We start from the raw sequence: 20012 nt of genomic DNA on the forward strand, positions 1-20012 counted from the left end.
TTATGAGAGACACTGCAGTGGAGGGCTCCGAAAACTTTGACCACCTGGGGTTCTATAACGTGCACCTAAGTCTAAGCACGTGGTCTTACAGTCTTTTCGCCCCCATCGAAAATGCAGCCAGCGCAGCCAGGATTCGATCCCGCAACCTGTGGGTCAGCAGCCGAGTACCTTAGCCACCAGACCACCGCAGCAGGGCCAGTGAGAAACTCTAAGGGTGCGAGCATCGAAGAGTCGACGACGCAGTTATGTCATTTGCCTTTTGCTTCTTCCTAGCACTGGACAGCTCGTTGTTGAAGTATAGTGCAGCTTCCACATGCACCAACGATGTTTCACCGCCAACTACTTCGAGTGTGATAGAACCTGATTATGGACAATACTGCTGCAATAAGCACTGCAGCAAGGCAACGATGTCGACGGGCGAATTTTGTGAGTTTCTAGTGCGAAACTTCGGCCAGCAGGACGTGGAATGTCAGCACGTGTTTGCGGCTCAAGCTACGAATCTGTGCATCTCGAGTTACTGAAGTGCAGTATGCTTGAACGCTGGCGTAGGTTTCAAAAGCGCACAGCGTTCTGTTTTATATGCGAAACAGCTCTTTGACTAGCCTGTGTAGCGCTGTCCCACCATACGACCGCACCACGCACCACAGGTGATGGCGTGGTGTCAAGTAGGTCACGCCGCTGCTGCGCGTTGACGTCACGCTCGCCTGCCGCGCACTCACCGCCGCGCCCACAGCTGCCGCCTCGTCCATTTACCAACGCCACCTGCCACGACCAGCGCTCGCTACACAGACGACTCGTCGGTTCACACGCAATAAACCCGACGCGCACCCAGCGTACGCGTTGAAATACGTCCATTTGTGTCACCTGCAAGACCTATGCCAGCCATTGCTTCAAACAAATCTTCCAGCACTCACCGCAGCACCCGCGTTAGCAACATTAAACTCGTGACGCCAGCCGTGTGCAGTGCTACTTCGTCTAATCCCTTCAGAATTCTCTTCGGGGAGATGCTCCCAGGTTTCTTTTGAAAACACACATATCGTGTAGCAGTATCTAAGGTCTGCTTGTTGATGTATTCTTTGTGTGAGATAAACGTTACGCTGCGTTCTTGTATACGTTACACACTTCAGTTGCCACAGCGGTTATATCATAGTCATGGGTGGTAGTTCTCGCAATGGAGACGAGTCACAAGGTGTCAGTGTGGCTCTGTCCAGGTCAAACGGTGATATAGCTGCGAAACGCCAATGAAAATTGTACAAGCTGTCATATGTTGCTACACAATAAGCAGAAATTTCATGAAGACACTCATGATAGCCTTTCATTCGACAATTTGCGTCGGGCAGGTGAGACTATTGATATTAAAACATACTGCCCCTGCTCTACTGAGGAAAACTTGATAGGCTTGCAGAGTACAAAGAGTAGCATTCAGTATAAACAATGTAGCAATGATAAAAATCTTACCCTTGTGCCACTCAGGGTGTTCCCACTCTGTAGAGTTCCTTCTTTCTCCTAGGTTATTCGAGGCATCAGAAACAAAATGCGCGGCATTAGAAGTTAGGTAAATGCTTACCGCCTCATTCCTAATAATTGTAATGGCAACCACAATTACAAAACAAGTAACGAGCTTGTGAGTAGCATTGATCCCGAATATCCTTCATAGCGAAACACAAAGCCGATGAAGCTACACCACGAAGAAAAATTGGGAGATGATTGAGCTTCTCTTTCAAGAACAGATCACGATAGCGTTATCAGGAATCGTGCACATCACCTTCTGAACTGCTAGCCTGCTTCGGTTCTCGATGCATGAGTCAACCATGGTTCATTTCGACGTTTCAGCCAAAGTCTGGTCTTCGTATATATATATATATATATATATATATATATATATATATATATATATATATATATATATATATATATATATATATATATATATATATATATATATATATATATATATATATATATATATATATATATATATATATATATATATATATATATATATTCCCTCTTTGCATTCATGGCCATCATTGCCTGTTACTTTTCAATAGTACTGTATCTTACAAAGAAAGCAAGCCCATGAGTTATTTTCTTTTCCTTCATGTTTATTATTTGCTGTTTTAAGTAACTCCAACTACATATAAAGACGAGATACATGCAAAGACTGGAAGTGACCTAATCAATTCCTATGGGATAGAATTTTCGGCTGCACTTCTTGAACCATACGTATCCGCAGTTCGAACCATACGTATCCATACGTATCCGCAGTTCGAAAAGGCAGTTGCATCCCGAAAGTTACTGGTACATATTACTATTTCCATTTTCACAATGTTAGGAAGGAGTGCTCAGCTTTGTACATTTCTATAGCTATACAATGATGTCCGAAGGGAAACCAGACCATATATATATATATATATATATATATATATGTGTGACGTATGACCACCAAGCATCATGAGAGCAGCATCAGACGACCTTCCCATCCCCAAGTACACCGGAGCAGCGGACGATGGACCTGTACAGGACTGGTTCGACCTGTTCGAGTTCCACGCTACCGCTGCATCTTGGTCGGAACGGGAGATGGTTACGAACTTCAGCGACTATGTCACCGGTGAGGCATTTAAATTTTACCTCACTCACATATTCGACAACGACGAGTCTTGGCAAAAAATAAAAGAAGAAATGATCGTCTGGTTTCAAGACTCCAATGAAGATTCAATTAGAACACACGCTCTCAGTGCATTCGATCTCAGTCATCGCAGTCATAAGCAGCCTTCACGCGTTCGAGCACAGAGCAGAAGTTTACGATTCCCGTCAGGCAAAGTCAGTCATCTGCTCATAGAAAGACATCCTAGCCGTCTTTCTACAAGGCCGAACCTTCCACCTGGTTTCTTATGTACACAAATATCACCAACGCTAAACTCTTCCATACAATACACAAATCAAGACAAAATTCAAGCACCGAATGTACTTGACTCTTCATCTTCCTTACGTAAGCCACCACCTGGTTTTGTGCCAAGTAGCTCGTCTGGTGCTTGTCACTCTCATCGCACCCCTCAAGATATCGCCACATACGCAACTCACCACCTGAAATATCGGCCAAATACCTTGTCAAGCCACTGCCATTCCGAAAGCGATTGTACTTCAGGAACGCTTGGCTCAATTCTCCCGCAAAGAAACGAACCTACGGAATCGGAAACACGTCAAGCGATGTTTGCGGCGATGTCATTCTCAGGAACCGGACCAACCGAAAGTGGAAACATTACGGAGTCACCATTCAATGCGAGTCTCGCCGATAAAAACGAAAATGTATCTACTGCTTTTCTTGACAGAAATCATGCTTGCATCCCACTCGTAAAGAATGCTGGCAATACCGACAGCGTCTCCTTATTCAACGACGATGACCAACCACAATTTTCTCAGAGCTATCACCAAACCAAGAAAATACGACGACGAACGAAAACTTCAACGGAAGCACACTCACGACTTGAACAACTTAAAAAATTAAGGACTTTGATCCAAGGGTCATTTCAAGAAGTAGGACGTTTCCGTATGAAGGAACATCGCCACAGACGCTCTCTGCGTCTGCGGTTACACAGACAACACCACGGAAAACGCCCAGAGAGACGCGGAAGCACTTCTTGCACGCCGCCAGCACATAGGCATCTAGCCGTCACCATCTCTCAAGAAGCACGCATTCTAGATACAATGCGTCTGTCGCAGCCACGACTGGAAATCCGACGCATTAGACGTCCAACTTTTCAATGCTACAAGGACTCCCAACCTTGTTCGTTTTTCGCTACTATCCAGGCTGTGTCATCACCATTTTCCACGTCGAATGCAGGGTTATTCTCTCCAGAACGCAACAGCCAACCTCGTCCACCTGAGGTCTCCTATAGATGTCACTGGACTGCCTTCCCTGTGAAGATTTGTGCAAGTGCATGGAACTGCCGTGTTACATGGAACTACTCTATTTTGTGATATTTTTTCCTATGATGAGACACCACTTGTTCATGCTTCATAGTTTGTACCTCGCGCATTCTTTCGGGGGGAGGGGGATCATGTGACGTATGAAGGTAGCGATGGTTGGTAGAAGCCGAGAAGGAAGAAGTGCTTATAGAATAAACATGGAGTATGAGCCGGGCCACGTCTGCCATTCCTCATAGCGTTACACACATATATATATATATAATATATATATATATATATATATATATATATATATATATATATATATATATATATATATATATATATATATATATATATATATAATATTAGGCGTGCAATATCTCTCTCATCGGCTTATTAAACCAACTATACTATGCGAACTTGTGTTAGTTTTTTCATACATATTTTTTATACTTACGACCTCGTGGAGGACACATGTACAGTGGGCAACAATAAGGATACCTGTTGTTTTTGTCACCATCGTTTAATTTTGTACAGTTAGTAAGTTCGCTTTCTGGAAACAATGGACACCTATAAAAAAGACGCAAGTAAATGAATTATGGTTGATGAATTGAAAGATTGGGCGCTTTAGTAGCTATGCATTGTCTTTATTGGGAAGCTTCACTGCCATGCTATAATAGTCAGCCATTAGGTTACTAATGCACGCCTAAAAAGTTGAAACACTTTCGAACAAAAAAGAACGGACGTAAAGAAAGGCATTGAACCAGTTACATTTATAGATTTAATCAAGGTGGAGAACACGCAGTAAGAAAATAACTGGCATTACTTGAAACTTAGTAGTCATTGCATTTCAGCCAGTAGGCTTAATATCCAGTGCGCGTTTTCTTTTGTACACTATACGTTTTACCCAAACGGGCTCGGATTTATTGCTATAGCTTGTGATTTTACGAGTGTATTGCCCTAAATTTCGAAACGGAAAACGGAAGGCTTGCGGCAACTACGTAAAAAAGTATTCGCGCTTTCGAAAAGTCAGCGTTCTCTGAAGGAGTAATTCTTTGCGAGGTTTGTCGTGTGACAATAAGCATTGCCAACAGTAAGGGCACCGTAAGAATTGCGTAGCATATACGATCGCAGCGCTACGTTCATAAAAAAAAAAGAATCACGCATACACAGGTGAGAAAATGCTGAAGTGTTGGTGTTTTGAATGAACGGCTGCGTGAAAGTGAATGCGCCATGCTTCGTACAGTTTCCCGATGTTCCGTCATGCACCCTTACTTTTTTTTTTGCTAGGGTCTCAACTGACTTGCATGGTTACAGTAAAATTTGTTCACATCGTTTTGTTCTTCCCATCTCACAGGCAACTCGCCACAGCAAAGTTAGCTGGAATACATCATTCGGGCCCGCTCAAAGAGAGAAGATGCTAATGACATCTCGTATCAGTTTCACTCTTTCATGCTGGGATTCCGCTGCACCAGACTGATGGACCTCGTGGCAGCCTCTCTCGAGGCAAGTGTCCAGCCACGCGCAAGATTCTAAGTAATTGTCGACTATATCGCATGTACCTACATGAGGTCAGTGACAAACACGTTGCGACGACAAGCTGTTCAATAAAAGAAGAGCCCATTTCCGTCACTGTCGAACAGTCACCGGAACCTCGTGGACGTCTGGTCATGGTGGCACGGGCAACATTCTAGGATGACGAGCCATTTTGATGTAGAACCTTCATAATGGACTTGCAAATATTGCAGCAGTGTATGACCCTAGGCGACGTAGCTGTTTTCTGCTCTAAAGTATAGTAGCAAACAGGCCAGTTGGAGCATACTCATCACAAACAGTGCACTAAAAGTACAAAAAAACACAATAAAGCGCTCGACACAAGCGCTGCCTAACAACAGCAAGTTTAAGGGAAGAAACGTGCCGTATATATATATATATATATATATATATATATATATATATATATATATATATATATATATATATATATATATATATATATATATATATATATATTGTTAAGCGGTTTACTGGCGGACACTCAGCGATGATTAACGACAGCGACAGTCAATGCGGGGATCGACTCTCTGCGCGAGCTGCTCTTCTTCTTGAGAAAAGGGCGACCCACTAGAAGGCGCTGAAGAGGACGACCCACTGTTCAAAGGCTTTACCACAACTACCCCGGGTACGAAAAGGGAGCCGCCTGGCGACCTAACAGGTGGTTACAATGAGCGGGTCATGGTAGGCCTTCAGGCGCTCCACGTTAACAATGTCGCGTCCTCGACGACGCATGTCCGAAGATGGTTCGATGGGTTCAATCAAGTAGTTGACTGGGGAAGTGCATTTGACGACACGGTAGGGGCCTTCGTACTTGGGCAATAGTTTTGAAGATAGGCCAGTTGCAGTAGTAGGGATCGAGAGCCACACGAGCGCTCCAGGGAGGAACGTGGGCGCAGTAGTGCTGGCGTCAGCGCGAATGACTTTTTGCCGCTCTTGATCATGCGCTGTAAATGTCCTTGCAAGCTCTCGACACTCTTCAGCAAGCTTGGCTGTAGCAGAAATAGGCGCCCACTCGGACGGATCTGGCTTGTACGGAAGTATAGTGTCGATGGTGTGCGACGGGTGCCTTCCATATAATAAAAAGAAAGGTGAAAAGCCAGTAGTGCTTTAAGGGGCGGTGTTATATGCGTAGGTGACGAAGGGTAGAATGTCATCCCAATTTGTGTGATCGGCGGCGACGTACTTGGAAAGCATGTCGCCGAGCGTACGGTTGAAGCGTTCCGTGAGGCCATTCGTCTGCGGGTGGTAAGCAGCAGTTTTGCGGTGAACAACGTTACACTCTTTGAGAATGGCTTCGACGACTTCAGACAGGAAGACGCGGCCTCGATCACTGAGCAGTTCCTGAGGTGGACCGTGTCGCAGCATGAATCGTTGGAGCAGGAAGGAGGCCACATCGCTCGCTGTAGCCGCGGGGAGAGCGGCAGTTTCGGCGTATCGCGTGAGGTGGTCCACAGCAACAATGGCCCAGCGGTTACCAGCTGACGTTAGTGGAAGTGGCCCATACAAATCGATGCCAACGCGCCCAAACGGCCTGGCAGGGCAAGGTAGAGGTTGCAGACCTACCGGTGACAGTTGCGTTGAAGTTTTGCGGCGCTGACATTCTATGCAGGAGCGAACGAATTTCTGCACGTAGCGGTACATGCCGCGCCAAAAGTACCGTTGGCGAATGCGGTGGTAAGTCTTCGATACCCCGGAGTGCGCACATTGCGGATCAGAATGAAAGAATTCGCATATGTCAGAGCGCAGACTGCGAGGTATGACTAGTAGCCACTGGCGGCCGTCACCGTTGTAATTGCGTCGGTGGAGGAGGTCGTCGCGAACCGCGAAATGGTGGGCTTGACGACGCAACGCGCGAGTGGATGGAGTGGATGGATCAGTCAGCAAGTCTATCAGTGAGGCAATCCATTGATCCTTGCGCTGTTCAGTAGCAATGGCATGAATGCTAATCGAAGAAATGGCAAGGTGAGACACTGAGTTGTTGGCATTGTCGTCAGGCAAGGGAGAGCGCGACAGGGCGTCGGCGTCAGCATGTTGCCTTCCATTGCGGTATAGCACGCGGATGTCATAGTCTTGCAGGCGAAGTGCCCACCGGGCGAGACGGCCTGAGGGATCTTTCAATGACGACAACCAGCATAGTGCGTGGTGGTCGGTGACGACATCAAATGGGCGACCATACAAATAAGGTCGGAACTTTGCAAGGGCCCAGACGATTGCCAAACATTCCTTCTCGGTGACTGTGTAATTAGTCTCGGCTTTAGTAAGCGTACGGCTCGCGTACGCCACGACATATTCCGGGAACCCTGGTTTGCGCTGCGCAAGGACAGCGCCGAGGCCGACACCACTGGCGTCCGTGTGTACCTCTGTAGGGGCCGTAGGGTCGTAGTGGCGGAGTATGGGAGGCGACGTCAACAAACGACGAAGTGTTCTGAAAGCGTCGTCGCACTGTGATGACCACGAATGGAGAGGCCCGTTACTTCCGAGAAGCTTCGTCAGCGGCGATATGATAGTCGCGAAGTTTCGAATGAAGCGCCGAAAGTAGGAACACAGTCCTACAAAACTGCGCAGTTCCTTCACGGATGTCGGCTTGGGGAACTCGGTCACGGCCCGAAGCTTGGCTGGATCAGGGAGAATTCCGTCCTTGGACACGACGTAGCCGAGTATTGTCAGCTGCCGAGCTGCAAATTGACACTTCTTTAGGTTCAGTTGCAGACTGGCGTTGCTCAGACGCGTTAAAACATGCCGAAGGCGTTGAAGATGCGTCGAGAAATCAGGAGCGAAAACGACGACGTCATCGAGGTAGCACAGGCACATGTGCCATTTTAGGTCGCGCAGAACTGTATCCATCATGCGCTCAAAGGTGGCGGGCGCATTGCACAGCCCAAACGGCATAACGTTGAACTCGTACAAGCCGTCGGGAGTGACAAAAGCGGTCTTCGGTCGAGCGTCCTCAGCCATAGGTACTTGCCAGTACCCTGAGCGCAAATCGAGGGATGAAAAGAATTCTGCTCCTTGCAGGCTGTCAATCGCGTCATCTACCCGCGGTAGTGGATACACGTCCTTACGAGTGATCTTGTTGAGGCGTCGGTAGTCCACACAGAACCGCACAGAACCGTCCTTCTTCGTGACGAGAACGACAGGAGATGCCCAGGGGCTGCTAGAGGGGCGAATAACATCGCGGCGAAGCATGTCGTCGACTTGCTCGTTGATTACACGGCGTTCTGTGGGAGATACGCGATATGGACGTTGCCGCAGCGGTGGCTGTGCGCCTGTGTCGATGCGATGCGTAACGGTGGATGTGCGGCCGAGAGAAGGTTGAGCGACATCGAAAGAAGAGCGGAATTCTTCCAACAGGCCCAAAAGCTGGGAACGCTGGCCCTGCGTGAGGTCGTCGGGTATGCAGGGACCGAATATATCATCGGATGATGAATCAGATTTCGAAACAGCACCAAGCGTACAGGAACTTGAGCAGTGCATGTCATCGGGTTGATCCATAACTTGCGCGTCTTCGATGGGTTCCACGCTGCCGAGACATTCCCCTCGCACCAACGTAACGCTGTACGGAGATGAGTTCACAACAAAAATAGTGGTACTGCCATGAGTGAGTTGCACGGTCGCGAAAGGAACCAGCAAGCTTTTTTTTTATGAAGACACGATGAGATGGCGAGAGGAGTGCAGCGGTGTCAGAAAGGCTTGCGCAGTATAGCGACACCGCAACGGACGAGTTTGCAGGCACTTGAGTGTCGTCTCTGACGAGTAACTTGCTTGCAGCGGATGGACTGTCGGCCGGCGTCAAAGAAGAGAATGGCGTGAGTTCTATTTCTGCTGGTGCGCAATGAATGACGGCGTCGTGGCGGGAGAGAAAATCCCATCCTAGGATGACGTCGTGAGAGCATGAAGAAATTATGATGAATTCGACCGCATACATCACGTCCTGAATCATAAGGCGGGCTGTGCACATCGCCGTAGGGTGAATACTTTGGGCGCTGGCTGTACGGAGGCAGAGCCCACAAAGCGGCGTGGTCACTTTGCGCAGTAATCAGCTAAGTTTTTCGTCCATCACGGATACGGCGGCTCCAGTATCAACAAGGGCATATGCACGAACGCCATCCACAAGCACGTCTATCACGTTCGACGGGCTTTCCTGAGGGCTTCCGCAGTTCGACAGCGTCGCAGCCCTTGCCTCGTGAACTGCGACGACTAGTTTTCCTGGTCGCCCTCGAGTGGACGTGGCCGCATTGGCGACAGTGAGCGACGTCGTGGAGATGGTGAACGGCGGGTAGACGGAACGGGGCGGGACGACGGTGACATAGGCGGCGGTTGGTCATAAGAGCGCCTTGACTGGATGGGAAAGTTGGAGGCGACCTGCGGTTGCTGCACACGATTGCAATAGCGTGCTACATGACCGACGCAACCACAAGCAAAGCAGATGGGGCGATTGTCAGCAGTGCGCCATTGGTTTGCGGGTCGCATCCATGTCGCAGAACGCGATTGGCGAGCCGGCTGCTGATATGAGTGCATGGTAGGCGGCACTCGGGGCACGTGGGTGACGCCGACGTATGTAGGCGAGACCGTTTCTCCAAAGGCCTGGGGCCTCGCGACGGTTTCGGTGTAATTTAGGGGAACAGTTGCAGAAATCGGTGGGGGCGGCCTTGCAACAACTTGGGCGTAGCTGAGTGGCACAGATGCAGGAGGCGGCTGGTGGTATTCAGGGACGACCTCCGCGATTTCCTGCTGAATGGCTCGGCGGAGCGGAGGTAGAAGTGTGCTTGATGGCTGTTGAGCATGTTGTGGGGAAGCAAAAGCCAGTAGAGAGACCTGGCGGGCAACTTCCTCACGCACGAACGACTTGATTTCGGCGAGCAAGGTTGCGTGGTCAGGAATTGCTGACAAGGCCGAGAGATCAGCATCACGTGGTGGCGGTCGACGGGTCATCAAGCGCTGCCGCCGCAGCTCGTCGTAACTTTGGCATAACATGATGACTTCTGCCACAGTGCGGGGGTTCTTTGCCAGGAGCATGGTGAAGGCATCGTCGGCGATGCCTTTTAGAACATGCGTGATTTTGTCAGCCTCTGACATGTTCAGGTCGACTTTCTTGCATAAGTCAAGGATGTCCTCGATATAACTCGTGAAGGACTCGCCGGTCTGCTGGGCTCGTTCACGTAAACGCTGTTCAGCTTGCAGTTTACGAACGGCCGGGCGGCCGAACACGTCGACGACAGCGGTTTTAAAAGCGGACCATGTCGGGAAATCAGATGCGTGGTTGTTGTACCACATGCCGGCCACACCCGCGAGATAGAAAAACAGGTTGCCGAGTTTACCTGCCTCGTCCCAATGGTTGGGGACGCTCACGCGTTCGTACATGGCCAGCCAGTCCTCGACGTCGGTGCCATCCGCTCCGGTGAAGACAGGAGGGTCGCGGATGCGGGGGACACCGGGACATGGCGTCGGCGTAGGAGGAAGTGTTTGCTGGGCGGCGTCTTGGTGCATGGTTGGAGGCACGGTACGGGATCGAAGCTCCAAGGGCATCGAATGCGGACCGAAGGTGTTTGAAGGGCAGAGCACTCTCAGCACTCTCCACCAAATTGTTAAGCGGTTTACTGGCGGACACTCAGCGATGATTAACGACAGCGACAGTCAATGCGGGGATCGACTCTCTGCGCGAGCTGCTCTTCTTCTTGAGAAAAGGGCGACCCACTAGAAGGCGCTGAAGAGGACGACCCACTGTTCAAAGGCTTTACCACAATATATATATATATATATATATATATATATATATACGGCACGTTTATATATATTATATTAATATATATATATATAAATATATATATATATATATATATATATATATATATATATATATATATATATATATATATATATATATATATATATATATTGTAATGAATTAATGAATCTGTATAACGGACGCTCTGCTGGCAATGAAGAAGACGATGATGATCGGTGGCTGTAGTAGTAGCTCGCACACGCCGCTCGCCCTTAGCCCGACTTGCCTGACAAAGCATATTTTGCCAAGCTGCGTCTGAACCTTTTTAGACGTACAACACCTCTATTTTAAGTGGTGGAGGAGCCGGGGTTCCCATCAGCCTGGAACTTCGCAATCGGACGCTACCCTCACCGTTCACCATGACTGCTCCTGGCCCTTCTCAAGCTGCCTTACCAACGACAGTCTACTGTACTGGCGTACCTCGGCAACGCGACTCACCAATTTTTCGCGGCAACGACGAACAAGACGTCGAGGACTGGCTCGTCGAGTAGGAAATCGTAAGTGCTTCCAACAAGTGGAACGCCTGCGACCAGCACACAAACGTGCGCTTTTACCTCGCTGATGTGGCCAGCCTCTGGTTCAAGAACCACGAAGGCGAAATCACCAACTGGTCCGCCTTCAAGACCACCATCGCCGCGGTCTTCGGTCGTCCCGCCGTGCGCCGGCGTCGCACGGAACAGCGTCTCCGTAGTCGATCGAGTCCAGCGCAGAGACGAGACCTTTACAAGTTACATTGAACATGTCTTGTCTCTTTGCAAGCACGTCGATGAATCTCTAACCAAACGCGAAAAAATCAAGCACATCATCAAAGGAGTTGACGACGATACCTTCCAGATGCTCGTCGCTAGGAAATCACAGACCGTCACCGATGTTGTCCAGCTCTGTCAGGAGTGCGACGAGTTGCGTAAGCAGCGTGTCTCGACGCGCAGGGCCGCTGAAGATACGGCTGAAGTTTCCGCCCTGGTGCATGACGTCGCTGCTGATCACACCGTCTTACTGCCCCACATCAAACAATTCATTCGTGAAGAAGTTGCGCGTCAGCTTTCTCTTGTGGCCGAAGCATCCGCGCCAGTGACCTCGTTTGACTCACGTTTACGCCAGGTCATTGAGACACAGGTCACGCAGGCACTGCCTCCATCGCCACCCGTCCCTACGCCGCTGACCTACGCTGCCGTCGTTGCTAGACCCCCAGCCCCACCTGTCTCTGGCGCATACCGGGGCACCGGGTCCTCCTACCCTACGACGCTGCTTACATACACGGCACCCCATCCCGTTTCGCCACCTGCACCTTCTGTCGTTAACCCATGGCGCACCTTGGATAATTGACCCATCTGTTTCGCATGCGGTTTTGTGGGACATATAGCATGCTACTGTCGCCGTCGCAACTTCCAGCCTCCAGATCATGGGAATTCTGCAAATTACCAAGCTGCCCAGAATCCCCAGCAACCATCTTCTCCTATCACCGACTCATTGTCCCCATGACGCCCTGTCGATTCTCGCCGGTCATTACCACCCCGTCGCCGATCTGTCTCCCCGATGTTTCGGTGCACGAGCCCCGCTCGAGAGGAAAACTGACAGCCGCAGTTCTGGAGGCAAGAACTGCGTCGTCATCGAACTTTCTAAGACCTCCTCTTTGTCCGACCAACGAAATTGATGTGCTAGTAGAAGGTGTTGCTGTACGTGCGCTTGTCGACACAGGCGCCGTCGTTTCTGTTTTAGTGAAAAACTATGTCGCTATTTGAGAAAAGTTACAACGCCGCTTGCGAATCTTGCTCTGCGTACAGCCACCTCCCATTTCATCGCGCCGACAGCTCAGTGCACAGCACGCGTTTTTATTCAAGATGTTTGGTACGCCGTCAACTTTGTTGTTCTCCCACGTTCATCTTACGACGTCATACTAGGATGGGATCACCTTTCTACGCGTCAGGCCCTCATCGACTGCGCTCGTGCTGAACTCACGTTGACGAATCCGTGGCTTGATATTGACCACCACAGTCCCTCGAAAGTGTTTGCCGCAGCTGACGTCCGCCTCGCGTCGTTGTCCGCCGTCCTAGTGCCTGTGTTTTCCCCTGCTGCCACTAACTCGACGCTCCTGTTCCAACCAACTATAGCTAGTGTGCAACACCGAACCATTGTCCTCCCGTTTGCCGTCATCAACTTTTCCAATGGTTCGGCGGTACTTTATGTGTGCAACGTTTCTGCTTGCCCATACATCCTGCTACGCAGCGAGTGTCTGGGGAGCCTCGAAACTTTAACTTGTATTTTCGAAGACCCGGTCTATCCAGACAAGCCATTTTTACCGACTTGTGCCATTATACCCGCAACTGACGCTAATGGACCTATGGATTCTTTCCGCAAGTCCATTGATTGCAACCTCACGCCTGGGCAGCAGGAACAGCTGATCAAGCTCCTACAGCGTTTTCGGGCCTCGTTTGACCACAATCAGCCTTCCTTAGGTCGAGCGTCAACTGTTGTTCATCGTATAGATACCGGTCAAGAGACGCCATTTCGGCAGCGTTCATATCGTGTGTCAACTACCGAACGCCGTGCCATCCATGAACAGGTTGACGACATGCTTACACGTGGCATAATCGAACCGTCAAGCAGTCCCTGGGCCTCTCCAGTTGTGTTGGTGAAGAAGAAGGACGGATCCATCAGGTTTTGCGTGGACTACCGACGTCTCAACCGAATCACGCGCAAGGATGTCTATCCGCTGCCACGCATTGACGATGCCTTGGACTGCCTACAGAAAGCCGACTTTTTCTCTTCTTTAGATCTGCGCTCTGGATACTGGCAGGTACCCATGGCAGAGGCCGATCGCGAGAAAACAGCTTTCATCACGCCCGACGGGCTTTACGAATTCCCAGTCATGCCCTTCGGCCTCTGCAACGCGCCAGCTACTTTCGAGCGAATGATGGACTGTATCCTTCGAGGCCTCAAATGGAACGTTTGCCTTTGTTATTTAGATTACATTGTCGTCTTTTCAACTGATTTCGCAACCCATTTAACCCGCCTCGAGAAAGTCCTCGCGTGTATTTCTGCCACGGGGCTGCAACCGAATCTGAAGAAGTGCCATTTCGCCGCTCGAAAGCTTACGACCCTTGACCACGTGGTTTCAAAAGACGGCATTCATCCTGACCCTGCCAAACTTACAGCCGTTTCAGCTTTTCCCGAACCGACCACCATGAAAGAGCTCCGAAGCTTCATAGGCCTGTGCTCTTACTTCCGGCGCTTCGTTCGCAATTTCGCGACGACCATCGCTCCTTTGACCAAGCTCCTCGCCGGCTCTAGAGACCTTTCAGCCTGGTCTGCCACCTGTGACGATTTTTTCAATGAACTGCGCCGCCTCCTCACGTCGCCGCCTATTCTGCGACACTACGACCCATCGGCACCCACAGAGATCCACACCGACGCTAGTGGTGTCGGGCTAGGCGCTACTCTTGCACAGAAGAAAGACGGCTTCCAAAAGTACGTGGTTGCCTACGCAAGCCGAACTCTTAGCAAAGCCGAAATCAACTATTCCGTCACTGAAAATGAATGCCTGGCCATTATTTGGGCGATAGAGAAATTTCGACCTTACTTGTACGGACGCCCTTTTGACGTCGTGATTGACCACCACGCCCTCTGCTGGTTGTCGTCACTGAAGGATCCAAGTGGTCGCCTCGCCCGATGGGCATTACGCCTCCAAGAATATGATATTCGCGTAGTCTATCGCTCCAGCCGGAAACATTCGGACGCAGACGCCCTATCCAGTTCGCCCCTACCCCCTGACCCGGACTGCTGCGAAAGTCTAACCTGTGATGCCACTGCCGTCACCATCGCCGACATGCCATCTGAGCAACGCAAGGACCCGTGGGTTGCTTCGATTCTAGACATCCTGGCTGGGCGGACAGCTTCCCCCCCTTCTCGCACGTTGCGTCGGCAAGTCGAGCACTTCGCCACTCGCGACGACGTGCTGTACCGACGCAACTACGCACCCGGTGGACGTCAGTGGCTACTCGTGATTCCACGTCATCTGCGATCCGAAATTTGTTCCACGTTTCATGACGACCCCCAATGTGGACACGCAGGTTTCCTGAAGACCTATTCTCGCATACGTCTACGATATTACTGGCGTGGCATGTACCGTTTTATACGACAATACGTTCGGGCCTGCTCGGCATGCCAGAGACGAAAAACTCCCCCTTATCACGCCAGCGGTACCTTGTTACCCTTACCATGCCCATCCCGACCATTCTACCGCGTCGGCATCGATATCTATGGTCCTCTTCCCAACGCTGCTGACGGTAACCGCTGGATCATAGTTGCCGTCGACCATCTCACGCGGTATGCCGAAACTTCATCCCTTCCCTCGTCTGCAGCAAAAGACGTTGCGACTTTCGTACTTCACAACATCGTGTTACGTCATGGAGCCCCTCAGGAGTTACTGAGCGATCGTGGTCGCGTATTATTGTCAGACGTCATCACAGCATTGCTGCGTGAGTGCCACGTCGTTCACCGCACTACAAGCGCCTATCATCCCCAGACCAATGGAATGACAGAGCGCTTCAACCGCACCCTTGGTGACATGCTGTCTATGTATATCTTGTCAGACCACTCCGATTGGGACCGAGTGCTCCCGTTTATCACGTTCGCCTATAATACCGCCATTCAAAGCACTACTGGGTTCTCTCCTTTTTTCCTCCTTAACGGACGCGAACCTTTTTGCACTATGGACACCATTCTTTCGTACAAACCTGACTCTTCAGAGTCCACGACTTTGTCTCAAGCCGCTACATACGCTGAAGAATGCCGCCAACTGGCAAGATCATTCACAACCCAAGACCAAGGACTCCAAAAGCACCACCATGACGCATCAAATAACACTACTTCCTACAATCCAGGTTCAATCGTCTGGCTGCATGTCCCTTGTGCTACACCTAGTATTTCTACCAAGTTGGCCCCCAAGTATCACGGCCCATATCGTGTGCTACAAAAAACGTCACCAGTGAATTACCTCATTGAGCCACTGGAACCATCTTCTGACCAACGTCGTCGCGGCCAGGAAATTGTCCACGTCTCGAGACTTAAGCCCTGCTACGACCCTCCCGTGTTTACTTGTCCATAGGTCGCCAGGATGGCTCCTTATTTCTCGCGGAGTAATTGTAATGAGTTATTGAATCTGAATAACGGACGCTCTGCTGGCAATGAAGAAGACGATGATGATCGGTGGCTGTAGTAGTAGCTCGCGCACGCCGCTCGCCATTAGCCCGACCTGCCTGATAAAGCATATTTTGCCAAGCTGCGTCTGAACTTTTTTCGACGTATAACACCTCTTTTATTATATATATATATATATATATATATATATATATATATATATATATATATATATATATATATATATATATATATATATATATATATATATATATATATATATATATATATATATATATATATATACATATATATATATATATATATATATATATTTGCAAACATGAAAGTATAAGCAACTTTGCCACCCCCCACAAAGCACGTCATCAAGTATGCTGTAGATACAAAATCTCAGCATCTGTAATAGCGATTGAAGGTTGGCTCATGCACCTGTCTCCTGCTTTCTTGATTTCATACGCTTCAGTGATTTTGCGCGTGCACTAGCCTCTATGCTTCATCAACACAGTGGCTTTGTCTTACGGTTGCATGTACATTGGGAAGATGAGACATTATCTCAACGTGCGTATAAGGGAGCGTGCTAGTTTTCTGAAAGGTACCCCATCCACGCATCTTGCCCTCTATTGCCGGCGTCGGGACTGCGCAGCTGAATTTAACAAAACCACTGTGTCTGAACATAATAATGATGACATGCGTGTCATATAAAACATGACTGTATGCTAAGCTCATACAGCACTCGCGGCCGTTTCGCTAGCTTCACATACACCAAAGTTGGTGTTCCGTGACGTGAATGGATTACGAAGGTATACGACTGGTGCAAACATGATAGTAACGACATGCGTGTCACGTAAGAACATGACTACACGCTTGTGATGTGTGGTGCGCGTTCAAAGTGCGCGCCTTCGAAAAGTGCGCGTCACGGAAAAAAAAAACAAAAGGAGAAATACCAGAGTGCACGTGCGGTGCTGCTTAAACAAGAATGACGACGTTAAAGAGCGTCAAGCACGAGGATGCGTGGCAGGACGTGAAGTAAACAAAAGGTAAAACATCCAATGGGCAGCGAACACGGAGATTTCAAGGCCCAATGGCTTGACACCACGAAACAGGAGTATCTCCAATGAGAACGAGACAAGTGGGCCAGAGCTGAAGCAGGAGCCTGGGGGGACCAGAGCAAGGGGAATTCGAGGCAGGCAGTGCAAGCGGAAGGTCGTCACCGGACCGGGCGCTGAAGATGGGCCGTTGGGTTCCGGACCCGAGCCTGCAGGACTTCCACCGGCCGGGGCCTCCTGCTGTCGGGTTCCCGCTCCAAAGGACCGTGGCCATCCGGTCCTGAACTCCTTTCCAGGGCCTGCGGACTTTGGTTCCGGCAGGCGAGCTACAGCCGTCGGGCTCCGGGCCCGAGCTGTGCGCCCAGCTGCTTGACTAGGTCGACCCTAGTTCCCGGACGCGTCGCCACCAGCCTGCGTTCTCCCGTCTCCGACGTGTCCACGCTCCTCAAGCCGAAACCATCACGATTTGGTAGGGCTTTTCGACGTGTCGCCAGCAGCCAGCGTTCCCTCGTCCTCGTCCAGCCCACGCACTGACGCAGGAGTCACGGCGTTCCGGTTTCTCATCACCGCCGAAAACCAACTTGTGGGTGAGACTGCACCGGTACTCTTGCGCTACTCCCATCACTCAGCCTCTTTCGAACGTTAGGTTTAGTTACTGACTTTGAACGTTCTTGTTGGGTGTTTACAGATGTGTTTCGTCATGTCCAGTCAACTGTTTATTAAGTGTTTTGTTTTGTGAGGAATCTTTGCCTTTTTACTTTTCAATTAAACTTTTTGTGTGTTTCTTGGAAACCGAACGGCTTTGTCCTTATTAACAAAACTCTCTGAGGCTCAGCCCGGGAGAAAAACAAATCAGCAACAAGAACCCTGCATCACAAACTGGCGTCCGCAGCGACAGGACAAAGCCGTTGGTTTGACACCTTCATTTATTGACGCGGTTGACATCATGTCGAATATGCGAGAGCTAATGGCCTTGGCGGATCGCATGGGAATTGATGGGGCGGATTTTAAAGCATGGTACGAGGAGAAGGAGGCACGAGCACGAGAGGAACGGGCTGCGGAACGAGAAGCTCGAAAGGAACAGTTGGAACGGGAGACGCAGGCCAAGAAGGAGCAGCTTGAGCTCGAGACGCGCGAAAAAGAAAAACAGCTCGAACTGGAGACACGCGCAAAGAAGGAGCAGCTGGAATTAGAGAACCAAAACCTGCAACTGCGTCTTAGACTTGCCGAAGCTGAGAATAGCCGTGTAGAGACAAGAACTGTTGACTCAGCACCAGGCTCAGCACAAGAAAGGAGTGTTTCATGCAGCGTGAATCCTCATAAGTTGATACCGGGATTTAATGAAAGCCGGGACGACTTGGACGCCTATTTAAAAAGGTTTATTCCGGGTTTCAGAACTTTTAAATGCAATTGGGTGAATCTAAAGTTTAAGTGTGGACATTTGGACGATGTAGCGAACTGTAGCCCGGTGATGTGTTGAACTGCGTGGTGCAAATATGTGGTTTAATTGTGACGTAGTGCAGAACGCGCACTCATCGGCAGTTTTTTTTTCTAAAAAAAAAAAAAACTTGAATAAAAGGGGGGCGTATGTGATGTGTGGTGCGCGTTCAAAGTGCGCGCCTTCGAAAAGTGCGCGTCACGGAAAAAAAAAAACAAAAGGAGAAATACCAGAGTGCACGTGCGGTGCTGCTTAAACAAGAATGACGACGTTAAAGAGCGTCAAGCACGAGGATGCGTGGCAGGACGTGAAGTAAACAAAAGGTAAAACATCCAATGGGCAGCGAACACGGAGATTTCAAGGCCCAATGGCTTGACACCACGAAACAGGAGTATCTCCAATGAGAACGAGACAAGTGGGCCAGAGCTGAAGCAGGAGCCTGGGGGGACCAGAGCAAGGGGAATTCGAGGCAGGCAGTGCAAGCGGAAGGTCGTCACCGGACCGGGCGCTGAAGATGGGCCGTTGGGTTCCGGACCCGAGCCTGCAGGACTTCCACCGGCCGGGGCCTCCTGCTGTCGGGTTCCCGCTCCAAAGGACCGTGGCCATCCGGTCCTGAACTCCTTTCCAGGGCCTGCGGACTTTGGTTCCGGCAGGCGAGCTACAGCCGTCGGGCTCCGGGCCCGAGCTGTGCGCCCAGCTGCTTGACTAGGTCGACCCTAGTTCCCGGACGCGTCGCCACCAGCCTGCGTTCTCCCGTCTCCGACGTGTCCACGCTCCTCAAGCCGAAACCATCACGATTTGGTAGGGCTTTTCGACGTGTCGCCAGCAGCCAGCGTTCCCTCGTCCTCGTCCAGCCCACGCACTGACGCAGGAGTCACGGCGTTCCGGTTTCTCATCACCGCCGAAAACCAACTTGTGGGTGAGACTGCACCGGTACTCTTGCGCTACTCCCATCACTCAGCCTCTTTCGAACGTTAGGTTTAGTTACTGACTTTGAACGTTCTTGTTGGGTGTTTACAGATGTGTTTCGTCATGTCCAGTCAACTGTTTATTAAGTGTTTTGTTTTGTGAGGAATCTTTGCCTTTTTACTTTTCAATTAAACTTTTTGTGTGT

General features: G+C 49.9%; 1 protein-coding gene across 2 annotated transcripts in view; it reads right to left on the bottom strand.

Moving 5' to 3' along the window:
* The window catches only part of LOC142803361 (uncharacterized), a 123208-nt gene that overhangs the window by 33422 nt on the left and 69774 nt on the right, over positions 1-20012 (bottom strand). For both annotated transcript variants that reach the window (XM_075888479.1, XM_075888478.1), the window contains exons 8-9: positions 4370-4482; positions 1459-1506 (exon numbers count right to left, since the gene is read on the bottom strand). In XM_075888479.1, the coding sequence (XP_075744594.1) occupies positions 1459-1506; positions 4370-4482 (161 nt within the window). The remainder of the gene's footprint in view (positions 1-1458; positions 1507-4369; positions 4483-20012) is intronic.

This window comes from Rhipicephalus microplus, chromosome 3 (assembly GCF_043290135.1).
Source record: "Rhipicephalus microplus isolate Deutch F79 chromosome 3, USDA_Rmic, whole genome shotgun sequence".
NCBI classification, from domain to species: domain Eukaryota; kingdom Metazoa; phylum Arthropoda; class Arachnida; order Ixodida; family Ixodidae; genus Rhipicephalus; species Rhipicephalus microplus.